Here is a 20,218-nt window from a genome sequence, read left to right as displayed (position 1 = left end):
TATATATATATGTGTGTGTGTGTATTTGTATATATTATCCTGTGATTCTACTTATGGTTCCTCTGCTGCATTGAAGATCTAGGAGCATAAAAGCCTTGTGTCCCTCATGAACGGTGGCTCTAATGCTGCAGAAAAGTTATCAATAGGCAGTCTGGTCCTTCATTGATCTGGACTATCCATGGCTTCATTGTAAGTGATTATCCTTTTGGGATCTAGAGGGAAATTTAAAACAAATAAAAATAAGGTCTGGAATCTCAAAACATCCATGATCCAAAAACAAATTCCAAGAATCATTTAAATTGCTCCCCTTCTTGTTACAAGACAATTCAACAGCCATTTCTTCTTTGTAATCATGATTCAGTTTATCCCTTATTTTCTACAGTGCTTTATTCTCAACAGAATCAAAAGCATGTGCCCAACATGTGCAAGGCCCTGAGTTCAATACCTAGTGTCACATCAAAGATAAATGAAATAAATTCTAAGGAATGTCTTGAGTTCAAAATACAAAACAGTCAGAAGGTGACCAGACAAAGACTGTAGAGCTATTCTAAAAGGTTATTCTAAATTCCTGTTATTCCTGAGGCAGAGACAGGAGGACTGAAAATTCAAGCCCAGCCCAGGGAATTTAGTAAGACCTCCATTTCCCAAAAAAGGAGGGCTGGGGCATTGCGAAGGTATTCAGTGTGAAGACGAAGACTGTGGGTTCAACCCCTGCTACCACAAAACAAAAAAATGGAGTGGGGGAAGTAAAGAGACAGTGTTACAAAATTAGGGGACCCTACATTCTAGTCCAGCCAATTTATATAGAAACCTCTGAGGCTCTCATTTCCCAAATACATAAGAGATTAATATACTTCTAGTACTGAAACTATAAAATTCATTCATTTAAAATTCACTTAATCTACAAAGGAGATGAGGAATGGATATAATTTTATCACAGGGTTCTGAAAACCCAAGATCTTTTTTTTTTGGAGTCAGGGGTTCACTATGTAGTATAGGATAACCTTGAAGTCACAACAATTCTCCCATTTGGTTCTCTGGTATTACAGGCATGCACCACCTAGCCCAGTTTGAAAACACAACTACAGTCAGCAACTAGCTCTCCAACCAAAAATTTGGTATTCCATACCTATCAACATTTAAAAACTTATTGAAAATTGCAAATCTGCACATGGAATATCCCACTCCCTCTGTCCTCCTGTGCTAGTTACATTTTTCTTAAGGGAAGGTGAAAAGCTAATCTGAATTCTTTATATTTCTTTTCTTTTCTTTTTTTTTGGAGACAGGGTCTCGCTATGTAGTTGAGATTGCCCTGGTACTCACTATGTAGCCCAGGCTGGTCTCGAACTCACAGTGATCCTCCTGCCTCAGCCTCCTCTGAGTGCTGGGATTACAGGTGTGCGCCACCACGCTCGGCCAATTCTTTATATTTCTAATGTTCTCAGAATATACAGCCCTACTACAGCTAATACGTTTATGAACTGTAAATTTAAGTTCTTAGGCTATCCCTTGTCTACCATACAATATTACAAATAGCAACTGGTCAAAGTAGAAACAATTATTCATGTTGGTTTCTTAGATGAAAAGCACACACCTTTTTTTTTTTTCCTGGCAATGTTGTGGATTGAACCTATGGCCTGGTACATGCTAAACATGCACTACTACCAAGCTATGCCTTTAGCTGCTTCTTTTTTTTTTTGTACTGGGGATCGAACTTGGGTCCTTGCGCTTGTGGGGCAAGTGGTGGAACCACTGAGCTAAATTCCCGGATTGCCTTTAGCTTCTTGTCTCATTTTCATAACCACAATGGAAGAACCATTCACGTTTTTTTCCCAGCAGGCAAATTTATTTTCATATGTTCTTTTTAATTACAGTGTTAACCACTAAGAAGTCCTAGCCCTGTAGCGAGCCTTTTGACTGTAGTTAACACAAAAACAATGTAAAATGATTATTGATTAGTACATTTCAACTACTCCAATCATTCTTACCTTGCTTCTGCAAATTCCAAATAGATTCCATTTCTACAAAAAACAAAAAAGGATTATTTTAAAATTCTGAGTGAAAAATGCTATATTTCTCAAATTGGTTCATTGCTATTTAAACACACACACACACACACACACACACACACACACACACACAAAAAAAACTTCTTGGTAATCCAGCATTCTTCAGTAAGGTTTCCAAATCTTTTGAATAAAGAATTCATCAAATTTGATCAGTTACATTAACGCTCAATAGTTTTAAGCACTCAGGCAAGCGATTCTGACTTCTAAATCATACACCTCCTATTTTAACCCTTAAAATAAAAAATTCCAATTAATACCCATTTATTAATGACACATAATCCTTATTTACTGATTTCATTCCAAACATCTACAATACACTTATTACAGCATCTTATAAAAAAGGAAATGTGATATATGGCCAAAACAAAATGACATACAGAAAGAAGGCAGTAAGAATTCTACCTAGTTATACAAAGTCTTGATGGGTAGAGACTAGATGACTATTACACAGCAGGAACCAAAGAAAGGAAATACTACACTAGGACATCTACTCAGTGAAAGGAATACATTAAAACCTAGACCAAGGATAAGTATATTTTTTCATGGCAATTACAACTATCATTTTGAAAGGATGAAAAGATTTTATTCTCACTGGATTCAATGTAATTCTAATCAAATTGATCAATAACCAAATATAAATTTTAGAAAAATAAAACAAGCTCATTAAGATGAAACCTATGTGGACAAGAGTTATAGTTAAGGGAAAACATAATCCCTCCCCAGGTGTAAAGAAATTAAATGCGTGGACATAAAATTATAAACTGAATCTGGGGATAATGTGCGAACTACTACTTGGTCATACTTAGTTATTAACTCTCTGCATAGATCCCTATCCAAAGGAGGAAAATTCCCTTATCTTTGAGGTCTAAAAGGGGGAAAGGAATCATAATTAAATCTGAAAAAATAAGACATACCAGGAAGAGAATTCTATCACTCCAACACTCTTTTGGAAGTGGGGATCAAATTCAGGACCTTGCACTTGCGAGGCAGGTGACAGAATCACTGAGCTAAAATCCTCAGCCCTCCAATACTATTTGTAACTTCATTAGTTTTGGAGAATGAGAAATAGGTGAAGGAACAGTCTACCTTTAAGAGCTGTTATCCTATAAATTTCATCTCAAAATGGTGCTGCCTTTTTGGTTGGGCCAGTGGCTTTGGAGTTGACCTCAATCTGAATATAAGCTGAACTGCAAAATGAGCAATTTCCCTTCCTTGTTATTTAACCCTGCACTTGCAAGGCAGTCATGGTGCCACTGAGCTAAATCCCTGGTTCCCAAAAACCATTTTTGCAGTGTCAGGGATTGAACCCAGGGCAACTACATGTTAGGCAAGTGCTCTACCAAAAGCTACATGCCCAGCCCTCCTTTATAAAAATTTAAATTTCCTTGAAACTTAAACAAGATGAAAAATTTTAAAAAAGGAAATAAATTAAAATAGTTTGGTTATATGCCATGCTTAAACAACTCTACTAAAAAAGTAACAAAGTTAACAGTGATAGAAAACATAGAAGAGCACTGGTATTACATTTTGTCTGCTCAGATTACAAGTCTCAATTCATTTTGTATATGAAACACATTACTGTGTATAACAATGTTTTTTAACTATCTCAAGAAAAGCTAAAAAGTACAAAGTTAAAGAAGGTACTTTTAAGGATAAAAAAATCCTTATATAATAAATTTAAGACTACCCTCCTCTCTCCACATACAAGTCAAATCTTTAACTTGCCAGTTCTTTTTTAGAAAGAGATCACAGCATCCAAATATGCAACGTTACTGTAAAATGCCCAAAGAGCCAAACCAGGTAATGTAAGTAAAGGTTTGTGCCAGAAAGATACAAAGTAGGCAATTATGTCAAAATTTTTTATTTAGACCACTATCATCCAATTTGAAATTTTATTAGTTCAAACCTCTAGGGCCAGGCACAGTTATTAAAACACCTATTTTGGAGGTTGAGGTAGGATACCAAGTTTGAGGCCAGTCTTGGAAATTTTTTGGAACCCTGTCTCAAAATAACTTGAGGGCTGAGGCTGTATTCAGTGGTACAGCACTAAAACATTTGTCCTACCACGTACAAGGGAGGACTTAGGCTTAATTCCTAGCAAAAGAGAATGAAAAGAGAGAAAAGGAAAGAAGGGAAAGAGGAAAGGATAAAAAGAGCACTCCTATAAGCTTACACTAGACAGCTACGTTGGGAAAATGGGTTCTAAAGCAAAAACATGAACAAAGACTGGTGGTATTAAAGAACAAGGTGTGCTAGGAGTCATAAACCAGCTCACTTGGTTTCTTAACTATTATATGCTTTTGCAAATTAAGTGTTATCAGGACACAGCAAGGCACAACAGTTCATAAGGCCTAAAATATTTACTATGTGGCTCTTTTATTACAGTATGTTAACCAAGCCATAACATTAGTGGTAGATTTAGGGGAAGAACACTGTTTAGGGGAAGTTTATTATTATACTGATGAAAGGAAGTGACTGAAGAAATCTGAGGTCACTATTTTTAAATATTAATGATTCCTCAAAGTTTTAAGAGAATGAAGTGACATCAGAGATAGGCCAATAAATGTTGTAACAAGCCAGATGTGGTGGTGCACACCTGAAATCTCAGCTGCTCAGGCAAGAGAATCAAAGTTCAAGGCCTGCCAAGGTATCTTAACAATACAGTCTCAAAATATTTTTAAAAAGGGAAGGGATTTAGTTCAGTGGTGCCATTCCTGCCTCCAAGTGCAAGGTCCTGAGTTTGATCCCCATTACCAAAACTAAGTAAGTAAATAAATACGAAGTAGGTTTTCAAAGGGCTGGGAATGCAATTCAGAGGTAGAGTGCTTCTGGGTTCCACTCCCAGCACTATAAGCGGGGGATGCATGACAGTAAAGAAATTAGCTGGCCATGGTGGCACATACTTATAATCCCAGCACACTGGAGACTGAGTCAGGAGGATCACTGTGAAGTTTGAGGCCAGCTGGGCTACAACAGCAAGTTAAGGACAGCCTGAACTGCCTAGTGAGACCCTATTTTTTAAAAAAAGATATTAAGATAGCTGTATCAAAGATGGAAAAGAAAAAAGAGATGCTTAAACACTGTATCCATACATGATAAATTAGGTTAGTATTCTCTTGAGAGGGAAAAGAGCAGGCTTTAGAGAATGAATTCAACTTTAATGTACAGAATTAGAGTGATGTCCTTTTTTTTTTTGGTACCAGGGATCAAACTTAGGTCCTTGCGTTTGCAAGGCAGGCAGCAGAACTAAGCTAAATCCCCGGCCCCAGAATTAGAGTGATGATGTTGACAGTGTGGTCTGAACACAATAGAGTAATAGCTAAGTATTAATGTTTAATATACAGCAAAAGAAATGGATGAGATTACCCAGGTAAGTTTGTGTAGCATGCAAAAGGGACTCAAGGAACATCAACATTTGACCAACAGAATATACCAAGGTTATATTAAAGATGTAGGACTTCAACTTGCATCCCACTTGCCTCAGCTTCCCATGATCAACTGTCTACGACTACTATCATTCTATTCCTTTGAAAGCATAAAACTGAAAGTGACCATTGTTCAAACATTTCACTGTATTCTCACTGCCTAGAAGAGCCCATGTAGCTGAGACTGGATTTGTGTCTTGCTTAAAATTTATTTCTAGCACTTAACACAGTAGTCTGACATCAACAAGTAAGATGCCTAAGTTAAAGGTTTTTAAAAGCCTACCATTTACCTTCCTAGTAAAAAACTGAATGGCTATCAATTTTCAAATCTTTCTCCACCTAAATAAAATATCCTGGGATACAATAAATAGGGTAAGTTTCACTTTTTGAAATCTTACCATTTCTCACTTTCTCCTAACCTTAGGGATTACAACAGCAATTTACATATTTTTCTACAGAGCAACCATACTAGTAATGTAATTCTTTCCATGTATGCGACCCTATTAGCCTAATGTGCATACTTGCCTTTCATCTGTTTATCACTTCTTCCCATAATGTTTGGTATGGATTTGAATAGAATACTTATATAACAGCCAGGAAACAATATAAAGTAGAACTAAATAGACCCCATATGACATTGCTGACATTCATCTGTTTTTGACCTACAAAAACAGCAATTTTGTTTGTTCCAAATCAAATAGACTCAGTACTTAATTCTAAAATCTCTTAAAGAAAAAGACTGAAACTAAGGGGGCCAAAACCAACCTGAAACTTGTTTTTAAAAACTAAACAATTATGTCATTGTCTCAGTTCAACAGAACATTTCATCTAAGCTGGACATGGTGGTACAATGCCTGTAATTCCAACACCAAGAGGCTGAGGCAGGAGGATTGTTGTGAGTTCAAGAACAGCCTAGGCTACATAGTGAGTTCCAGGTCAGTCTCAACTACATAGTGAGACCCTGTCTCAATAAACTAAAAACAAGAAATAAAAAATTTTAAAACGTTGGGCTGTAGCTCAGTGGAAAGGCCCTGTGTTCAGTCCCCAGTACTACAAAAACAATCACTATCTAAATTAAGTCCTCAATATGTGTAAGGTCCCTCAGAAATAGAAAATAAGCCAAATATAAGCCCAAATAAGCTGACTTCCATATCTGAGAACCCCAAATCAACTTCACACTCATCATGCCCTCCCAACCTCTTAAGCCACTTAATACCAAATTCCTTTAAATTCAAAGATGGTGACATGGTAAACTTAGAATTTCTGTCCTTTTCCTCCTAATCCAGATTTACCCATCTTTTCATGATAGGCTGTCACAATGCCATTTTATTATTCTGATTTTCTTTTCTGGTATTGGGGATCAAACTCGGGACCCTGAATTTGCAAGGCAGGTGGTGGCATCACTGAGCTAAATCCCTGGCCCATGATGTTTTCTTAATCAGTCTACTATATATAACCTGCCTATTCCTTTACACAGACATCTTCCAGAAACGTCTCTCATTCTACCCTTTCAGTTTGATTATAACAAAAAAATACATGTTTCCATGAAACTTTAAAGTAGTCACCACCTTTTCAGAAGACACTTAATAAACTTCCTTGGTATCAATTTCAATCCTACATTCCTAATTTGAAGCTAAAAATCAATCAGAATAAGCACAATTGTCTGGACCAACTCTAAATACATACAAGATTAGCACAGATGGACGGACCCCTTCCCTCACCCGATAAATGCCTATAAACTTGTTTTTAAACTGGGGATTAAACACAAGACCTCTGCACTCTACCACTGAGCTATACTACCAGCCAATATGAACAATGGCTATAAAATATTACAGTATAGTATATATTAAAATTGTATAGTTATGATTAAATACTTCACCTTTATATTTCTCTCCCATGTGAACTGTGTCATGTATGGCTTGTGTGGCTATTTTATAAAATTTGTGTGAATTTATTTATGGTAGTAAATGACAAAGCAGGCTGTTATCTAGTCTATCCTATGACGCTTTTTTTTTCAGTGCTGGAATAAAATACAGGGACTTGTGCATGCTACGCATATACTCCACATTCCCTCCATACTTTTATTTCCCCTAGATTGCAGTTCTTGCAAATTTTGGGGGAAAAAAATCTCCATGTAAGCAGACCTCTATAGTTCAAACCTGTTTTGTTCAAAGGTCAACTGCATAGTCCTCAGAAGTTTTATAGATCAATTTACTTTTTAATTTACAACTTCCAATCTACCTACAAATTATGTCACTTTTATCTACCTGAACACAGATTTGTAATTACGACTATTTAATAACAACTTGGTTTCAAACCAATAGGACAAAACAAAGGCGGTCATTCCTTTTTATAAAATTAGGATATCCAGGCTTATAAATGATTCATGAGTGCAACCACTGTGGAAATCAATATGGAGATACCTCAAAAAACTAGATTAGAGGTCCCATTTGACCCAGCTATTCCTCTGCTGGGTATCTTTCCAAAAGAATCATACCACAGAAATATATGCACACCATGTCTATAGCGGCACAGTCTGTAATAGCTAAAGCTTAGAAACAGCCCAATTGCCCATCAGCTGGAGACTAGATAAAGATGTGGTTTTTTTTTATTCAAATGGAGTACTACTCAGCCATAAAGAATGAGAAACTAGTGACATTTATAGCTAAATGGATACACATTGAGGCCATACTCCTAAGTGAAATAAATAGGACAAACATGTAAATACTGAATATTTTCTCTGGTGTGAGAAACTCAAAGTATAAATAAGGATTAAAATGTACAACTGATGTGAAACAGGAAGAAAAGGCCTACAGGGGTAGGGGAAATGGGAGGTGTAGGGGAAAGCAAAACATGGAAACAGTCTTCATAAATAGGGAGGGGTGGAGGGTTTGAAAGGAGGGCAGAAGAATGGGGAAAAAAATAAGAACCAAGATACATCATGTAAAGGTACAAGTCCCCAATGATGAAAATAACTGTACTGTATATCTAAAATGTACCAATAAACTTAATAAAAAAAATTCATGATTTGCCTAAATACAAAATAACTGGGAATAGCAGTATTAAAACCAATGTCTTCTGTGGGCCTAAGGTACTTCTCCCCCATCAACTTATCTCTCCAATATTTAAGAACTTCCCATCTCCAGGTTAAAATTTAAAACCTCCATGATCTGGAGCCGGGGATTTGGTTCAGTGGTTCCACTGCCTGCTTTGCAAACTCAAGGGCCTGAGTTTGATCCTTGTACCAAGAATAAATAAATAAATAAATCCTCCATAATCTATCTTCTCTTTTATATTTATCACTTCCAAACTGCTTCTCTTCCTGTATTTTCATTTATTAATAATTTTCCAATTTTACTGTTCTTTGCCTCTTTTCCACATTTTCCCCCGCTTGAGACAAGTTCTCACTGTGTTGCCAAGGATGGGCCCAAGTGATCCTCCTACATCAGCCTCCCAAGTGGCAGGGATTAGAGGTGCTAATTGCACCACCCAGTAGAACCCTTTTTTGGAGCATACTAGACCCAGGGTATCTTACTAATGTGCTATTCTCCAGTCAATCTTCTATTTTTTGGAGCTTTAACACCTCTATCCTTCACAGCTCAGCTTAAATGCTCCATGAAAACATTCTGTACTTATGTGTGCCTTAGGTTTCCCATCAGTGCTCTCCTGAAATCCCCTAGTTATTTATAGCCTTATATTTAAAATCTTGCCTTATACACTAGTGTACTATTTTCTGCTCTACTTGACTAAGTTCTCTGAAGAAACTACAGCATAGAGATAAGCATACAAGTGGTAGAGCAAAGAAAAAAAAGGTCTTAGAGCTATAGATGCCACTTGCAAATGACAATTAGAACCACCACTGAGTTAATTCTTTTTACTCCTGGGCATATCCCAAATCTAATGAATCAAACTATCTATGCCAATATCATATCACCTGTGGAGGTATCAAAGAAACAAATTTTCAAAATTTCATTCAGCAGTTGCCTAGGGAGTACAAAATACTACAGAAAAGGAACCTTGATGACAAAAGAAAAAAATATATGTAAATTTTATATTACTGATCCTCCAAAGTGGTTCATTTAGGGCTCTTTCCAATCTGTAGTGCTATCACCTTAACATATTCACTATGAGACAGTAATTCATAAACCTCATTTGCTGGCAAGACAGTCTGAACCATGATGGTACAGGCCAGCAGAAATGGTTATTAACCTTACATTTGTACTATACATATTTTACAACAATTAATAACTTTTTACAGTTGATCCTTAATTATTCTCATGTACTCACAAATTGCTTTCATGTTGTCTTATCTCAATCATCAAGAATAAAAACCTTGTCTCCCTTATCTGTGTTTAAGTCAAATTTACCATATCTTATTTTTAAATGAATATTACAAAACGTCAGCATTCTGAGTCCTTGATGTGCTTCAGGGCAAAATTATCTGGGCAAGATATACCAACTCAATTTAAAACAAGCATTTTGGGCCCAGGACTTAGCTCAGTGGCACGGGGCCTGCCCTCACAAGCACAAGGTCCTGAGTTTGATCCCTGGTACAAAAAAAGAGCATTTCAACCAAACACACAACTCACATCAATCTATTCTTTTCATAGGATGTTTCAAATACTAGTGTTCCAGACAATTTCAAAATTAAAGGTTCACCTCCAAAAGCTAGGATCTAGAGTTAGAAGCCTTTGAAGAAAATTCAAAGAGGATTTTACTCAAATATGTATGCTGAACACTTTAAAGAGGCAATAATTACATGTCCTGGGTATGTGTAGTAAGAGCTATCACCCCAATTCACTAAAAAATGTAGAGCGGGGGGGTTTAGCTCAGTGGTAGAGCATCTGTTTAGCCTGTGCAAGCCACTGTGAGCAATTCCCAGCACCAAAAACAATTGCAAGTATGGACTGGTAAAATATTATGATACTGTGATTTCAAGAACACCAAAGCACAAGCAACAAAAGAAAAACCAGATTCTCAGACTTCCTGAGAATTTTTAAATGATGTGCACTAGACACTGTCAACTTGGTACGAGATTCACAAGTTTGAGCCTAGCCTAGACAACTTAGCAAGACATGGTTTCAAAATAAAAAACAGGCTGGGATGTTGCTCTTTATGAAAGCCCTGGGTCTAATCCCCACCACTGGGAGGGAAAGAAAAATAACAATCTGCAGAATGTGAGAAAATATTTAGAAATCCTATCTGAAAACAGAAAGCCCAGAAGATACAGAGAGCCCCTAGATCTCAAGAACAAAAATATAGCCAGGACCAGAATTGATGACATGCACCTTATCTGTAATCCCAGCTACTCTGGAGGCTGAGAAATGGAAACTCTTGAACACAGTTGGTGGCACAATGTAAAAATAGCTGCTGTGTAAAACAGTATGATTCTTCAAAAATAGAATTACCCTCTTATTGGTAATTCTGTTGGGCATAAACCCCCAAATAATCGAAGTATTATTTCTACACCCATGCTCACAGCAGCATTTCTGTACTAACAATAGCTAAAATGGATAAATGTGATATATACACAAACAAAATATTATTCAGCTTTTAAAAGGAATTAAATTCTGCCATATGCTATCAACAGGAATGAACTTTCAGGATGTTTTGCTTATAGTCACTAAGTAGTCAGTCACTAAAAGACAAATAATAGGGACTCCAAGTGTAGTTGAGTGATGGGATTATGTGCTTAGCATATAGAAGGCCTTGGGTTCAATCCTCAGCACCAAAATAGAGGGGAGAAGGGGTGAGGGGCGAGGGGCAGTGATAAAAAAATGACCAAGATAACTGAACTCTACACTTACAAATGGCTAAGACAACGTATTTATAAGCATTTAACCACAATTAAAACAAAACAAAAAGGGCCAGGGATTTAGCTCAGTGGTACTGCCATCTGCCTTGCAAGTGCAAGATCTTACGTTCAATCCCTGGTACCAAAAAACAAAACAAACAAACAAAAAAATCCCAAAAAGGACTGCTGCTCTCCTACCCAAAACCCTATCTATAAAGGTGGGATTAAAAAAAAAAAAAAAAAAAAAAAAGATGTTTTGTTTTTTTGAGACAGGATTTTGCTATGTAGTTGAGGCTGAGTTTGCATTCACAATGGTCCCGACTTCAAACTCCTGAGTGGTGGGGGATACAGGCATACACCTCTATGCCTGCCTGATGATTAAGTATTCAAGTACAGCCTATCCGTGTAGTCCCAGCCAAGCTAAAGCAGGATCGTTTGAGCCCAGGAGTTCAAGACACACCTAGGCAACACAAAAAACACATCTTTAAAATGTTTTCTTTCTTTCCTTTTCTTTTTTTTGGCAATGTTGTGGATAGAAAGGAGGGCCTTCTAACGCTAGGCAAGTACTCTCCCACTGAGCCCCTTCACCCCCAACAGTCATTTCTTCAGGAAAATTTGCAGCATAATCTACATAAAAAAACTAGAAGAAAATTCCAGCAACTAGAATCTCTGGCAGTCCCTTCATGCTTCATTGTATCTTCTTTTCATATTGAGTATTTAGATTTTTAAAAATGTACAGTACTTAAGACTGCAAAAGTAACTAATACTAACCCATAAAAAAAAGCACCACTATTCTTACTGAAGTGACAAAACACAATCTACTACTTCCAAATTGCTGAAGGGCCAGTTTTTTTGTTTTTTTCAGTACTTGGAATTGACTGCAGTACCACATTGAGCTAAGGATTCCATTTTCAAAGTTAGATACATACAGCTTCCAGTTCTTTTTTTTTGTTTGTTTCAGGGATCAAACTTAGGTCCTTGCACTTGCAAGGCAGGTGGCAGCACCAACTGTGCTAAATTCCCAGCCCAGAACTTCCAGTTCTAAGCTTCAACTCAGTAAATTACTTCTGAACACTGAAAAGTGACTACTCAGGCATTCCCTCAATAGCTAGTAATGTGACCCTACAAGATGGGACTTTTAATATTTTATGATTTTAAGCAATATTTTTCATGACTTAATTGCAAGCGCTCAAGGGCAGCTGCACAGGTGACAATAGAATACTGGGTAGAAAAAAGGCTATTCTGCTTCCTGCACCCCCAAGATTATGCTTATTTTTATTTAAATTTTTTCTGAATAGTTGTTGCTTATAGAAATTAACTGTATTATATATTTTATATGTAACTAGACAACTCCTCTTCACTCATTGTGGCCAAGGCAGCCAAAAGTTGGACACCCAGGAAGGAAAATTAAACAAAGAAAATACAGGGGCTGGGGATTTAGCTCACAGGTGTTGCTGCCTGCTTCACCAGCACAGGTCCCAAGTTTGATCCTAGGTACCAAACAAACCAACCACGCCACTAAGAAAATACAGGTGGTTTTAATACTCCAGTAAATCCAACTGATTATTACCTCTTTTAAGGTTTAAGAAACTCTCTAAAAGAAAAAAGTTCACCTAGTAGAAAGTGAGTGGATCAACATTTGGCAGAAATTCAAAGATCTTGCTCTATGGAAATCTAGTTAAGCTAAATATTGTTTTAGGGTGCAAATACCAATCATACCAATTGATTCATTCAATACTACCCAACTACAAAACTCTGTGCTAAATTAAAACAGAACAAAACTTCAGTGACACCACAAAATCAACATTCGTTTACTTCTACCATTAACTTCATACTTACTTTGTTCATCTACAAGGAAAACGCATAGAGTAACTAGAAACAAATACAAGTCAATACTGTACTCCTATTTTAAAAGGTCTTCAAATTTACATAAAAAATCATTCGGGGCTGACTTGGACAAAGCAGTAAGGCTCTCATCTCTTTTAAGAAATAAAATCACAAGGGGCCGGGGATTTGGCTCATTGGTTCCACTGCCTGCCTTACAAGCACAAGGTCCCAAGTTTGATCCCCAGTACAAAAACAAACAAAAAAACAACAACAAACAACAAAAAACAAGTAAATAAATCAAATCATGTATCACCACCTAAGGGAATATTGTCTCACAATTTTTTTAGAGATGGTAGAAGAATATACACACACTGAGATATCCTCAGGCACACACAATGACAAAAGTACAAGACACTTTCAACTCTCCTGGTAGAATATAACTTACATGTAATTAAACACATCCTTAAGACACTAAAATCTTTTTGGCCCTGCTTTCCTAAAAACATCCAGTTCCTGTGTTAGCTCCCATTTACTTCCAAGTAAAGACAGGTAAACTTTATTCCATAAATAGATCCTATTTATTCCCATTTTTAAAAGGGGGGAAAAATACACAAAAACATGCTTTTTATACTCAGTATGAAAACTAGGTAATTTGCTTAAAAGTCACAAACAGCTTTGCTATTCATCTCTGAAGCAATGATCTTGTCCAAGGAGAAAACAGCAATTACCTCATCCCTACAATCTGGTATGTTCCCAGCTCATGCAGTTACAAGTCACTGACTAGAGGGGTGCTGCTGTTAGGAAGGACAGATGAGGTGGAAGTCAAGATTGAAAACCACTGTTCTCAAAAGCAGAATCATTCACTTAACCTTATTATTTCCTCTTAAGGGTTTAAATTAGTTATGCCGTTCACCAAGTTTTTTATAGGTCACATCATAAGCTAAGTTATTAGCATGAAACTTGACTTTTTTCCCCTTCTAATTAGTCTTGATATGCTCTCCAGACTGGTCTCTAACTCCTAAGATAAAGCAATCTTCTTGCCTCAGCCTTCTAAGTGCTCACCACTGTATTCAGCATATAGGATCCCTTTTGCAGGGGGCTTGAGTTCAAAGAGCCTGCTCTCTATAACACTGATGAATAAATGTGCTTGCCACTATAGTTTGCCTATATTACTTTCTAGTTACCATTGAGCATCTTTATTCCTTCTTATATAGTAATTGGACCTTTTTGGGCCCTCCTCAAAAACTGTTCCTATTCACTTTAAGCACAATGAATTATTAAATGCTTCACTAAGAAAGAAGCATGTGATATAAAAAGCAGAGAGGAAATATCCATTTGAATATATTTTTAACTCTTATTGTAGGCATTCAAGATGAAATATATTATCTTCCTTTTAGGCAAGACCCTTCCCTATCCCCGTATCTCTATGCTTTGAACCAGAGAGAAAGTCAATTATACCTGTCTGTAAAAAATAAATGCTGTTGGGCCAGCAATTTAGCTGAGTGGTTCCACCACCTGTCTCTCAAGCACAAGGTCCCTAGTTCTATCCCGTCGCCCCCACCCCAAAAATACTTTGAAGCTGGAAAGTGAACATTCTAAAATTTTAACCATACTATTTATTTCCAAAGATCCTGAATTAAGAGTTTGATGCTAGATGCTTATCCACAATTTTTAATTAAGCTCTGAAGATCTCAAAGAATCTCTTAAGTAGTTTTCAAAATGTACTCATTACCAACACCAATACATATAAACTGGTAAGAATCTTTGTATAGGAAAGAAATGAGTTACCTTTAGTGTGATATACAATAGCAGCCCTCGGGTCAAAAGAACCCCAGCTATCACTCCTTTCTAGGCCTCTCTGGTATCTCTGTTCTTTGGCGGAGCCTAACAAAGTGTTCGTAGGAGATGCCAGAGGATTTTGATTTTCTATCTCATAGTCCTTTGAGAGAAACACTAAAGCACCTTGACTACTGGTGTCTGCTTTTTGCAGGTCACCTATATGACTGGGTTCCAAGGATAAGGCTCCACTCTCACTAGTAGTCCCAGGTTTTAGAATGCTACCCAGAACTTGAGGACTAGTCCGTTTCTCCAACTCGTAAGCCTTGGGAAACACAGGATGCTCAGTTCCTGAGGGGATTATTTCAGCACCCTGTGAAACCAAAGTGGCAGGATATTCTCCTTGAAATGTCACCTCCATCACTTTATGATCTGATGATTTCCCAGTAACAGTCTCAGGGCCAGCACTGGGCTCATTTATAAACGATAAACCCCACTGATTCTGGAAGATATCCCCCAGGTTTTGCTGATCTGTCTGAGGGGGCAGATCCACTTGTGCTGTACTCAACAGCACACTTTGCATATTGGAAGGGTAGATAAAAAGGCTAGATTTAATTTGTTCAACAGCTGCTGAAGTTAGACTCATGTCCTGTAGAACTGAATCAGTTCCAGAAGAGATGGGTGTTAGCGTATTAGCAGCAGTAGTTAGCAGTGGCTGACCCCCTGGAGGATACACACTTGCATCAGTCCCTGCTAAAACAGGCCCATTAGAAAAGCTGGCAGAAGTAACAGATTTCAGCGCTGACATAGGAACCTGGGATAATCGACTTGAAGACTGGGTCTGAGTTTCCCCAGCAGAAGATGAAGAGGATGAAGATGAAGATGGTGACACAGTAGAGTTCTGTATAGTTTTGTTGAGGTTTTCCTTAACTTTGCTTGCATAACTTATTTTAGGAACTATTTTAGCACTGCTATTGTCCACTGGAAAAACGGGAGGTGGTTTAAATAGGGTCCACGAGTCCTCTTTGGAGGCAACAGCTGAGGCATGCTTTCCTTTGGGCCGATCATCAAACTTCTTGCTGTTCACACCAGACTTAATATCTGAGCTTTTACGAAGCACATCACCCATAGCAGGTTTTCCTCGATGTTCCTCCATTTGCTGTTCACACCAGACTTAATATCTGAGCTTTTACGAAGCACATCACCCATAGCAGGTTTTCCTCGAGTTGTTCCTCCAGGTCCAGTTTCATACTTCCAAATGGGCTTTGAACCATCTACTCGATTTCCCTTTTTCTCACTATAATCAGGCTTGAAACTTTCAAGTCCCTGTTTTAAGGGTGGGACACTAGTCTCTTGTTGCATTATTTTATCCTGGACTAAATTAAGGTTTTCACAACCCTTAGCACTATTGCGCCTAGCTTTCCTTTTTTTAGGGGTAGTATATCCACTTTCTGATCCACTACCATCATTATCTGTGCCCTTGCTCATATAACCATTAGTAATATAGCCTGAATTATTTGTTACAACACCATTTGGAATTGCTACAGTATCGGTTTTATCTACAGACTGGTTTTCTCCAGATTTTTCATAAGACTTTCCATTCTTTTTGTCCATACTGTTTTTCTGAATGAAATTCTTGGTTTTAATTCCTGTCTTCCCAAAGGTGCCAGCCTTCACAGTCTGCTTCAGACTATTATCTACAACTTGCTGGTTGCCATTAAGGACCCTGGAAATAGGGTTGGTAGCTTCATCAGAACCCAAGTTCTTTAAAGATATTTCTCTTTCTCCAGCATTACCATTTATTTCACCATAGCCTGAGGGAGAGGAAGAAAAAAATAAAAGACTTTAAAATTACAGCATTTAAATTATAATAGTACCTAATATTTAAAGACTATTTACTATATGACACTATACTGAGCTGTAGTTTTGGTATCATTTTATACCTAACATTTTACATATTAGAAAATGGAACCTACTACTGCCAAGTAAAAGGTGGAACTGAGTCACGATTCAAATCAGTGTCTGAGATCAGAGACCAAGACCTTTAATCAGTAAACCTTAATACTGCTCAACAGAATCAATCTACCCACCATTCCTTCAAGGCTATTATAAAATTTTCTTTACAGTTTACAGAACTACCCTTTAGGCATAAACCAAATGTATTTATACAGAAACAGTAAAAGGTTAAGAGTTGGCATAGCTCAATGGTACAGGATTTTCCTACTATGTTAAGAAATGGGAAAGAAAAAAAAGCTATGTCTCAGGATTGGGCACGTAGCTCAGTTGGTGCAGTACTTCTTACCTAGCATGCCAAGAGGCCCTGGATTTGTTGCCCAGCAGTGCATAAAGTAAAATAAAATAAAGTAAAAAAAAAGTTTTCTTCATTCTACATTTGGGTAGAATGACTCTCAGAGGGATAAAGTAACTTAGCCCAGGTCACAAAGTGGAAGAACTGGAAATTTGAACTTCAGGCTATCTGGGACCCAATGTTTCTTTATCATCAACACTACCTAACTCACAAAATGCAGTGAGAAAATACACATTAACACAACTCCAAAGAAAGGAATTTTATTTTAAAGTGTATGGTATTCAGATAAAATCAGACTTAAGCCACTAAAAACATAAATTAACTATTACCACAGGTGATTTGATTGAGTCACAACTTTCCCTATTCCCTTACTAGTAAAATGTGTTATTATCTACCTTTCTATTAAAGTTCACAAAGCATCCTGTGGTCTAGCCATTACAAACAGATGCCCAATATGTATACATTCATTTAAGGCAGTTTTTCATGGTACATGGATTAAAATACTCAAGTATTCACATTTAACACTTTCATTCATGCTTTTAAAGCATTTGGTCTGTGAAAGCTAAGACATGTGAGTTTGTATATTTAAAAAGAATTTTCTCAATTTTAATTTTCTATATGGTAAATATCAACCAATAGAACCCCCATCAAAAGCTCTTTAGAGGTTTTTAGCTTGAGACAGGTCTTGCTGTACAGTGCAGGCTGGTCTTGAATTTAGGGCAACCCTCGGGGCCTCAGGCTGGGATTACTAGTGTGGGCCATCAGCCCTGCACAAGTCCTTAATTTTAACAGCAGTAATAGTAAGGATATTGAGGTTGTTTTTTGCTTTACATGTTGAGAACTGTTCTAAAATAACTTCATGTGGAACAGCCTGAGAAGATTCACAACAGTATTTACTAAAATTTAAGTCACTCATTTTACATCAAAGAAACATTCAAAATGAATAAAGACATTTTCTTCTTATATATATAATATATACATAAAACATACCCAATACATAATCATTTCAAAAACAGGCACAAAGTGGGTAAAATTCTATAGCATTACATGGTTTGGTTTTGGCTACTGAATAAGTTATATGATAGCTGATCAAATAAAAATTTTGGTGGAAAAATCTTAACTATAAGCAGGTGTGGTGACACATGCCTGTAAATCCAGCAACACTGGATGGCTGAGGCAGGAAAAATTTAAGTACAGTATACAGTACAACCCTAACTATGAAACAGTAAGGGGAAGACCACTGTTTTGAGTCTTGGTAAAGAATTCTTTAGAAAAGCAGAAAAATCCTAAATGGCGATTCAACATTTTTCACAGATGTAAATTTACCCTTTACCAACTCCACTTAACATGATAATAAGTTAACAAATTAAATAGATGTTTATGCCCTCCAGACCAGGACTGTTATGTCGCATTTCACATCTCAAAAGGTGAGCAATCACATACACAAAAGTTCAAAAGCCACCATAGGGCCGGGATTTGGCTCCAGTGGCAAATCGCCTGCTTTGTTAAGTACAAGGTCCCGAGTTCCATCTTAGGTACCAAAAAACAAGCAAACAACAACAAAAAAGCTACTGTATTCCTATCATGTTTGTAACAAATTTCTCATTTAACTACCTATTTTCCCCCATTACAACTTTGTAAAATGCCAGAGAATTGTTTCCTAAAGTTTAGAACTTAAGAAAAATGTAAATAGATAATTATTGAAATTCAAGGACTCCTATTGGTTTTGCTATTTAGGGCTGTCTTGCTATCCTTACTTCAAATGGACTCAGCAAAACTTAAAAGTCCTGACAAATCTAGCTTTTGGATTAGAAACTGAAAATTTTCAAAACTCTTGATCTTCTCTTGCGCCCTCTTCTGGAGAAAGAAAAACAGCTCCTTCTTACAGGTTTGTGGGTAATGGGTCATAAAAGCCCATCTTAACATAGTATAATTAATATATTCCAAAAACAGTCCTTTTAGTTACTAGCATTGTACACTTTGAAGCAACAGTACTATGTGACCAGGGCACATACAAACTACTAACCCCAAATTGTTTACATTCTCTAAAAATTGCTAAACCTAGTTCCCTTCTTTACTCCAGGATAAGACATTTTGAGGGATCCCACTTTGAATGCTGGTGCAATACGTAGAGGAAGGAGTCCTGTAGGGAAACATTAACTTAACACAATTTTTCAAACCTAAACAATACTATTGCTTTATATTCCAAGCAAGCATTAAGGTAACATCTCATGTTCTTGAAAAATGTTATAATGACCTAGTGTTAACAGTTAAAGCTGCTCCAATCCTTATGATTAAACACTTAACCCATGTGCTCACGATTGCATACCACACCTCAAAATGAAAAATGACATTCGAATTACAATCTTCAAGTTACATTAAATCTACAAAGAAATGCAGTCTTTCTCCAGCTCTCAATAACTGTATTGACATTCTTACCATTCCCTTTCTCAATTTATAAAGGACTTAAATTTTTAAAATCCGCGAGATTATGAACTTTTAAACTTATTTCTCAAATATTGTTCCTTGCATGTTTTTACCTCCAATTTAATGTTTATTACAATTAAGAGTTTAAGAGATCGACCTCCATTCTAAAAATGCGAAAAACTCCTTGCATTTTAACACGGAAAAAAGCATCGTCTGAGTAAAGACAGTAGCGATCCTTAGTGACAAGAAGGGTCAAGAAATTCCCTTTTCCCCATCCAATCAAACATTTGTTTAATCCCTTCTTCAGCCTCGGTACTACCCAAGCCCGGCAAGATACGGTTGGGTAGGGATGTAGATGGAACTAGGTTGGGGGGGGGCTCCTCGTTTTTTAATGAAAACGAGCTGCTAGAAGAAAAAGGCCCAAGTGAAAGCCTCAGAGGCGGAGTCCTGAGCAAACCTGGCAGGATATGAGGATCCTGTGGCAGAAAAACTCGTGACCAGGAGCCTGGTTCCCGCTGGGTACCCCACCCGGCCTCGGGCACCGCCTCTACCCCAAACGAATCCCCCCCGCCGCCCTCCCAACCCTTCTGCC

The 20,218-nt window shown here is 37.2% G+C and overlaps 1 protein-coding gene across 2 annotated transcripts in view; it reads right to left on the bottom strand.

The window, feature by feature from the left end:
- Window positions 1–29: 29 nt before the first annotated feature.
- The window catches only part of Nufip2 (nuclear FMR1 interacting protein 2), a 21,936-nt gene continuing 1,747 nt past the window's right edge, over window positions 30–20,218 (bottom strand). For both annotated transcript variants that reach the window (XM_010642247.3, XM_033762870.1), the window contains exons 2-5: window positions 16,061–16,705; window positions 14,904–15,980; window positions 1,989–2,021; window positions 30–212 (exon numbers count right to left, since the gene is read on the bottom strand). In XM_010642247.3, the coding sequence (XP_010640549.1) occupies window positions 160–212; window positions 1,989–2,021; window positions 14,904–15,980; window positions 16,061–16,705 (1,808 nt within the window). In that variant the 3' untranslated portion in view covers window positions 30–159. The remainder of the gene's footprint in view (window positions 213–1,988; window positions 2,022–14,903; window positions 15,981–16,060; window positions 16,706–20,218) is intronic.

The sequence above is a fragment of the Fukomys damarensis genome, unplaced genomic scaffold (assembly GCF_012274545.1).
Source record: "Fukomys damarensis isolate Sample0158 unplaced genomic scaffold, DMR_v1.0_HiC HiC_scaffold_13, whole genome shotgun sequence".
NCBI classification, from domain to species: Eukaryota; Metazoa; Chordata; class Mammalia; order Rodentia; family Bathyergidae; genus Fukomys; species Fukomys damarensis.
Note: the sequence above shows the minus strand (reverse complement) of the source record. Positions and strands in the feature narration are given on the sequence as shown.